This window comes from Entamoeba histolytica, genomic scaffold (genome assembly GCF_000208925.1).
Source record: "Entamoeba histolytica HM-1:IMSS scf_1104750516537 genomic scaffold, whole genome shotgun sequence".
Taxonomy (NCBI): Eukaryota; Evosea; order Mastigamoebida; family Endamoebidae; genus Entamoeba; species Entamoeba histolytica.
This window is the reverse complement of record NW_001914955.1, coordinates 45,108-53,753: the sequence shown is the minus strand read 5'-3', so window position 1 is coordinate 53,753 and position 8,646 is coordinate 45,108. Positions and strand designations below refer to the sequence as shown.

The window sequence follows — 8,646 nt, the reverse complement described above, 5'->3', positions numbered from 1 at the left end:
TTTCTTTTTATCTTCTCTCCTTTCTACTTTTATTCTTTCTTCATCATATTCTACTTCTTACTTTCTTTTTATTCTTTTATATCATTCATTCTCTTCTGTTTCAATTATTTGCTTTTTTTCGTTGCCATATAAAAATAAGCAAAAAGATTCTTTAAATAGTATTTGCAATTGTTATATTTTATCATTTATCGTCAAATGAATAGAATGTTTTCAATTATGTCCATATTTCTTAATTCATTTATGTGAAATGAAAATATGATGTACATGAAATACAACTATAAATGCTATTAACAACTTATTTCTTTATTATGTAATTAAACAATAAAAAGGTTGAAAAGGATGTGTGACTAAATTAAGTAATTTTCTTTTATATTCACAATTTCTTTATATTACATTATAATCTCAATATTATGCGTATTATACATTTTACTTAATGATGTATTAAATATATTTTTAAGTTATTGTAAAATTCTAAATGAATAAATATTATTAATATGAAGCTAATAAATTTAAATGATTAAATTTATTTATTGAAGATTTGATGCACTACTTAATTTGTTATTTTGATTTTTCATTTATCAAAATTAATCAATTGTTTCTCATATTCGTATTGAAATTGATAAGTTGTGATTCTTTGAATAAGATACAAATTTATTTTAAATAAATACATATGATTGTGAATTGATAATTTTTTTTAATGAACCAACATTGTGTTTATAGATTTTAGATAACAACAAACAGATTAGTTGTATAAAATGAAAGAACAACAAAGATTATTTTATTAATAACACAAAAGCTTAAATTGGAGAAAAAGAATAAAAGAAGTATTTATATAAAAACAAATATAAAAAAGAAAATAACAAAACATCATTCATTGGTGAGTAGGAGTAATTATCACAAACTATATAAAAATAATAAATAAATGAATTAATGGAAAAAAAGAAATAAAACACTAATTAAATAAAAGGGAAAAGTTATTTTTAATAAAAGATTATTTTCATAATAGAATGAAGAAATAATAATAAGTAGATAAGTAGATAGAAAATATTAATAAGAAGTTATTACATTAACGTGATAAATAAAATAACAGGAATAAGTACAATGAATTAATATTTAAAGTGTTAATCAATTAAAATATAAATAAGTTATGGACAATATTTTTTATATAAAACACTTCCTCATATTTGTTTATGTAATTTAATTTATGAAACACAGGAAAATGAAATAAATTATAATTAATAAAACAAAATAAATGACTTTTATATTAATAGTATTAACTTAAAAACAATAAACAGAAGAGTATAAGATTCTATTTAATATAATAATTTAGTACATGAAATATAAACTGATAATAATTTAATAAATTCTATTTGTCTATAGCTATTATATAGTGTTCAATAAAAATAGAAAATAAATAAACAGAGAGTTAACACAATAATAAATGAAGTGAGTTTGTAAATTGAACTCCTTGAATATGTGATTCATGAACACAACATAATTTGTCTTGGTCATCTTCAAGAAATATATTATCAAAAGATTTGAATAATGAATTGATAACCATTTTGTTAGTAACTCTCACAACAGCTTTATAATAATCACTATCTTGCTTCAGACAGAAAAATTGGTCATAAAAACATGACACACACTTCTCTATCCTATTGATTAACTCATTTGAAGAAAATGTCATAGGAATGTTATTAATAACAATAACACTTTTATATTCATCTACGTCTTCACCTTCATTTAATCCAATTCCTTTAATTTGATTAATAGATTCACAACAATTAATAAGATGGGGTGTTCCAACACTTTCATTTCCAACAAATCGTTTACTTAACTCTTCACCAACAACAGTTGGTTTTGGTAATGAAATAGTGAATGACTCACTTGTTATTTCATTCATTATTTCTTTTGTTTTAATTAGTTCATCAATTAGTTTAATCATTTCATGTGGTGGTGGTAATCCAATAAGATCATTAGGTAATTTTAATGCATTGACACAACGTAAAATGAGTTGCTGCCTAATTCCACCTGGTCTGGATGGTTCAATTTTTATTTTCTTTCCATTGGACTAGTATTGTTATTTGCTTTATTTCACTTTTGTGTTGCATCTTTTCATTAGTTCCAACATTTTATTACTTATTGTTTCTTTTCTTGCTTCAGTATTATTTGAATGATGATACACACAAACTTTAAACTCATTTCACGAGTTTAACCAAAAACAATATTATAAGTTATATGAGACACAATGAAAATATTTATCATAGTAGTTAATTACTATCTGTTTTGTTATAATACTATTTTCATTTATTTAATACAAAAAGATAATTCATTGTTTTGTCCATTCATTAACTATTAAATTACTGTTCTTTTATGCTTCAATAAGTCTTATTAAAATAGTCTAATGCCAGACATATGGATTTGTAAATCATAATCATTTTAATATTTAACAAAATGAGTTGGAACTAATTCAATAAATAATTCAATCAATGATGCTATGTTAATAAACAAGGAAAAAGAATTGATTGAATGAATAACTTTTCTTTTGAAGAATGAGGATTAAATGAAGATGTACAATGAGTTAGTAGTTCGATATGAATTTGATACTATCCTATTTAATGATGAAGGTATATAATAATTATTCATTAAAACTAACTCATAAGAGACGAATAATTTCATACTGATTCATTCATTTTCACATAATAAAATTGGTCATAAACAAAAGAGGTTCTTATTTGGTTTATTGTTTTAATTATAAAGAAGAATTGATGTTATTTGGAGTGCTAATCATTTGGTTCATCGTCTGATGTTCTTTTAAAAAGACAAATGATAAAACATTAAAACTATCTCAAAGAATAAATTGAGTAATATATTTATCATTAGTCTCATAATCAATATCTCTATTTTCATCTTCACACCTTTTAAACATAGTGCATATTGTTTGACAATTGTGGTTTGCAATAAAAATGTTTTTTACTGTATCAAACTCATCAGAATATTGAATGAAATAATATTTACTTGGTTTACTATGAATAACTTCTGCTTTAATTATCGTATATTCATTATTTGTTAGTATAACAAATACATTTTTCATAATCATCAAATCACTAATACTTTCTGTGGTTTGACACCACAGAAAATGGTTGAATGCTTCTATACTTAAAATACCTCCAGAAACATCCATATTTTTTATTCCTGACGTATCTCTAATTCCACTTCCTTCCTCATTGATTGCTTGAATCAATTGTGTTTCTGCTTCTTCATGATAGATTTCAATTATCATTTTTTCTTTTTTATCAATGAAAGCCTTCACTTCTTTAAGTAGGAATATGTCTCCTCGAATCATTTGATTTGTTACAACAAACATCTGACTTCCTTCACACTTCACTGGTTTCATTCGATGTACCTTCTCGTCTTTAAGTTGATTATTATACATGTCAACATATTTATTGTATTGTTCTGATGCTTTGACTAATAGTCCAATGGAGTCAAGATAATCCAAATAACTTTCATTATAAAAATATTCACTTTTTTTGTATTGTTTGATTATAATAGGAATGTCATTGTGATCAACCTTCAGATTTCCTTTGATAGCAATTCTTTTTCCTTTATCACTGATAATGTTCTTCATTGTGACTTGACATGGTGTAACTTTGTATTGTTTTGTTCTACTTGCAAATATTCTCATCTTCTCATATTCCTCAAATATTGGAGTGATAAGAACTCCTTCGAGGTTTGTAACTTCCTCCATATAATTTCCTAGTGTGTATGATGAGGGAATTAGACCATTTTGAAGTATTGCTAAATCATTATAATTTAGCATTACAAATGGATCATCATAGTGTTTAGTAGGAGAAATGCATTGGAAAATAAAATATGGTTTTTGATTGAGATTGTTAATGATAGTGTTTTTCATTTGATCGTTAATTTCATAATGATAGGAGTATTGCAATACTAAATCACATTTAGGGGGGTATTTTTGTTAGTGTAAATTGAATAGTTGGAAAAATGTAACTAAAGAACCTTTGTTCTGGATAAACTTGAATGCTTTGTTTTATTATTTCAATAAAATTATCAAATGACTTTCCTTGACAAATTATTTTTTCTGTTTGTTTCTCTTGATATGTCATGAGAGTATAACTTGACTCTTTACCAATTCCTTTCAAATACAAATCAATTAGTTCAAGTTGTTTACTAATTGTTTCTCCCATACTAACTATTTTTTCATGTTGTTGTAGAATGACAAGGATTTCTGTTGGTTTTGTAGTTCTAATATAATCAACTAATTTTCTTGTTCTTGACATTGCTTCATCGTTATCAGTGAATTCTGTGATTGATTTAATCATTATAATTCTTTTTTCACTCTCACTTAACTCTTCAAAACTAACTTTTTTAGAATTAATTGTAGTGCTACTTTGAATCATGTATTTTTCTTATTTCGATTTTTTAGTTCTTTTTTTCTTTTATTACTCAATCAGATTTATTGAATCATTTTCATTCAGTATTTCTTTGTATTTGTTTTATATCTATAACTTATTTATTCATTTGTTTATTGTTATTTTCACTTGAATTGTATTGATTTGTTGAATTAATTTACTATGTTTTGAGTTTCATAACTGATAAACAAAAACATTTACTCATCATCTAATAACTCATAAACACATACAAACTGTTGTTGTAATTTATTGTCATTGTTTTTTTTGTTGAACATACTTAGTTTTGGTATTTTGATACTAGCCAAAATAGACTATGTAATATGTCATATTCATTAAAACTTATAATGTTAACTGATATACAATTTAATACAACAAAGTTACTATGTAATTACTATTCAAGTTAACAAGAATTTTGAAAATCTTCATTCAATGAAGACATTAATTCATAATTCATAAGTAAATGAATGAAACAAATGTTTATGATTCTAATAAATGATTAAAAGTGATTAAAAGTGTAATTAATAATGATAAATATCACTTCAAATCTAATTTAATTAAACACCATACAAAATAAATAAAGTTGAACATTGTCAAACAATTAATTTGAATATTCAATTAACAAGTAAATGAAATGTGAATAGAAAGATGGAATAACCAAGTATGTTATAGATTAAAAAAGTTAATTTTTAATTTATTCAGAATAATACAATTAAAAATAAAATCATTTTAATAAGAATCAAGAAATTTATTGACTCAATAAAATGGTTATAGACGAAGTTGTAGTTTAATTAACAAATCAGTTATAATGTGTATGTTAGTTTGGTTGTTCCAAGATTTTTGTTAGTCTATTTATGATTTCTGAAGGACTTAGTCTTTTATCAGGTTGTTGCACCCAAGACTCTTGAATTAATGACTGTAAATTTTTATCAGTGATACACTCTAGAGATGGTCGTTCTCCTGAGCTAATCATATCACAAATACACCAAGGTTTAATGTTTGATGCAAAAGCATTTCCCCATTTAAAACATTCATACATTGTTACTGCATATGAATAAATATCAGCCATTGTTTTGTAATGTTGTTTATTCAATATTTCTGGTGCCATATACTTTGGTGTTCCAATTGCTTTAGTAAATGTCATATTAGTCATTAACATATTCACGTTTCTTGACGAACCAAAATCTGTTAATTTACAATTTATGTCATCAATAATATTCAATGAAAATACTAAGATATTACCAGGTTTGATATCTCTATGTAATATTCCATTCGAGTGAAGATATTCAATACCCTTAATGCTATCTAACATGAATCTAATTCTTAACTTCATAGATATTTCACTTTCTTCTTTTTTCTTCATTAAATCCTCTAATGATCCAAATTGGGCAAATTCTGTTACAATACAAATCTTGTTTGGTACAAATACAGCTCCATAAAAATAAACAACATAATCACACCTAAACTTATCTAACATTGTAACTTCTTTATCAAATTCCTTCAATGATTCATCTCTCATATTTTTAAATTTCTTAATAACAACTGTAGATCCTCTATATTTTCCTTTAAAAACAACACCAAATGATCCTTCTCCAATAACATTCTCTGAAATAATTTCCTCTGGATTAAGTCTTGGTGAGTATTGAGTTTTTCCTTGAAGAGGAATTTTAAATATTTCAGTTTTATTTGATTTAATATCATAACTTAAAAATGAAAGAGTATCGTCTATTGTAAGATTACATAATGGACTAACCATTATTTCAAATTCACATCCTTTACCTTTTTGTAAAATGACGCACTCAGGATTAACTTTTATATTTAAATAAATTTCTTGTAAACTGTTATGTGTAAATTGAATTTTCTTTGTACTATTAGATATATTACCAATACAAAACAATGCTCTATTCTCTGATGCAACTAGCATTTCTTCTTCATATTGAATTAATTTTTGGTTAACAATGATTGAGTCTGAATTGCCTGCTTTTGTCCAAAGTGAATTTGAATATTTAATATCGAAAATTGTATTTGAGTCTTGTTTTTTATTTTGAGAATACTTTGTAATTTTAGTCATAACAGTTCTAATAAACACTAACAATATTATGATAAATATCACTACCAATATTATTCCTCCAATAACCACCAATACAATAACCCACCAAACTGGTGAACTCTTACACTCTTTTCCATCAACTGAATACCAGAAATCACATTTATTACAAACATTATTTTCAGCACTAACACAATGAGAGAATTGTGAATAATAAATACACTTATAATCACTATCTAAAATGAAATCTTTATTACATAGATTACATCTTCCATTTTGTTTATTACAACTCTTACAGTTATTAGTTGTTTGATCACAAGATAAACATGTGTAACCATTTAAGAAATATCCATCTTCACATACCTCACATCCAAATCTATTTGTAGTCTCACAATTAGAAAGTAAACTTATTGAAAGACATTGTTGTGTTTTTATGTCAAAATAATAATTGTCTATGCACTTTAAACAACTGCCTGTATTTGCAGTTGTACATGAAACACAATTATCAATACATTTTGTACATCCTTTTCCATCTCTATAATATCCATCATTACAAATAGCACATTGTTGAGAACCATCACTGGTTATCATCATCTTACAATTTGTAGTTTCAGAAATAACACATGATTCACCTTGAAGAACATATCCAGACTGACATTCATAACATGAGTTTTGTGAATTAACACATTTAGAACAAGTGGCGTTACATGGCAAACACTTGATTTGATTATTGTAATATCCGTCAATACAACTTCGACATACACTTTGTGTATATAAGGAACAAAACTCATCACTTTGTTCTGAGCATATTGTGTTCCCATCAGTGGTTGTTAATAAATAATATTTTTCTGCTGATTCTGAGAACAAACACTCAACACATGTTCCATCATTATTAGTTTTTAAACAATGTTCTATTCCACTAACACAATCCTTTCCATTAAAATATTTAGATGAATCATCACAAATTAAACATGTGGATTTTGATACTTGCTTACATGAAACTGACTCTTTAGAAACACACGTTCCACTAGTTGTCATGATATAACCATCAGCACAACTACTACAAACAACGTTACTTGAAACAGAATAACAAGTCATACAATGTAATTCACCAGAATTACATGAAGTACATGTAGAAGTTTCTGATAAATAATATCCTGGTAAACATTGAATAATTCCTGAATTACTTACATTAATTGAATTAGAAGTAACACTACATGTTGTTGAACTTTTAATTGCATTAGCACTTATATTACAAATGTCACAATTTGTATTATCTTGACATGAATAACAACCATCCACACATGACGTAGAACAACCTGTATGATCACTGTCTATCATCTTCCCTTGAGGACATTTCAAACAAATATTATTCTTTGAGAAAGAGCATACTGTAAAATTTTGAATACAATTTTTTTCATCTGATTTATCATTTATGTAATTGTCTTCACAAATAAAGCATTGACTTGAATCACACGTTAGACAATTTTGTCCACAAGGAAGACAATTCCCATTTTCTATATAAAACCCAGTGTTACACCTTAAACAGTACTTACCATTAGGAGAAATAATTATACAGTTATGAACATCTGTTGATGACACAACAATACAACTTCCATCAGAATTAAATCCATACCTACACTTCTTACACTTCATTCCAGTTGGTGTTGAATAACCAATAGTGCAAATTCCATCAGCTTCTATTACACTTAATGAATCATTAATTCCACAAGAAGACGTATCAGCAATAATTAAATTCTGATTATTTCCCCCTTTGGTATTAATTGTGTGTTTATCATTAGTTTTAACTAATATTGAATTCATATCACCAGCAATCACAACATTTGCTTGAAGAGTTAATGGCAACTCATAATTTGAAACAGTTATTGTTGTTGGTGAAACTACAAATATATTAGAATAATATTCATCATTACCAATATTAATTGTTGATGCTGATATATATAACGTTGATGTAACATATTGAGATTTATGTCCTGGACATGAATAATCAAAAAATGAAGATGACTCACTCTCATAATAGTATTGACTTTCATCTCTCTTATAACATGTTTTTTTTCCATATCCCTTATTTTCACATAATCCATCATCAACAGTTCCAAATATTGCTATCTGTTCATCACACATTGTTTTCATTGAATTAGTAAA

The 8,646-nt window shown here is 25.7% G+C and overlaps 4 protein-coding genes across 4 annotated transcripts; all 4 read right to left on the bottom strand.

Annotated features, from left to right (window-relative positions):
- Positions 1-1,426: 1,426 nt before the first annotated feature.
- On the bottom strand, positions 1,427-1,903 carry EHI_017790 (uncharacterized protein; the record flags this gene model as incomplete). Its single annotated transcript, XM_001913735.1, has 1 exon — positions 1,427-1,903. The coding sequence occupies one exon, from the start codon at positions 1,901-1,903 to the stop codon at positions 1,427-1,429; it is 477 nt and encodes a 158-aa protein (XP_001913770.1).
- Positions 1,904-2,848: 945 nt separating this feature from the next.
- On the bottom strand, positions 2,849-3,916 carry EHI_017780 (uncharacterized protein; the record flags this gene model as incomplete). Its single annotated transcript, XM_001913734.1, has 1 exon — positions 2,849-3,916. The coding sequence occupies one exon, from the start codon at positions 3,914-3,916 to the stop codon at positions 2,849-2,851; it is 1,068 nt and encodes a 355-aa protein (XP_001913769.1).
- Positions 3,917-3,965: 49 nt separating this feature from the next.
- On the bottom strand, positions 3,966-4,346 carry EHI_017770 (uncharacterized protein; the record flags this gene model as incomplete). Its single annotated transcript, XM_645703.2, has 1 exon — positions 3,966-4,346. The coding sequence occupies one exon, from the start codon at positions 4,344-4,346 to the stop codon at positions 3,966-3,968; it is 381 nt and encodes a 126-aa protein (XP_650795.2).
- A 904-nt stretch (positions 4,347-5,250) lies between these two features.
- Positions 5,251-8,304, bottom strand: EHI_017760 (tyrosine kinase, putative; the record flags this gene model as incomplete). Its single annotated transcript, XM_645702.2, has 1 exon — positions 5,251-8,304. One exon carries the CDS (start codon positions 8,302-8,304, stop codon positions 5,251-5,253), a length of 3,054 nt encoding a protein of 1,017 aa, XP_650794.2.
- Between the last annotated feature and the right edge of the window lie 342 nt (positions 8,305-8,646).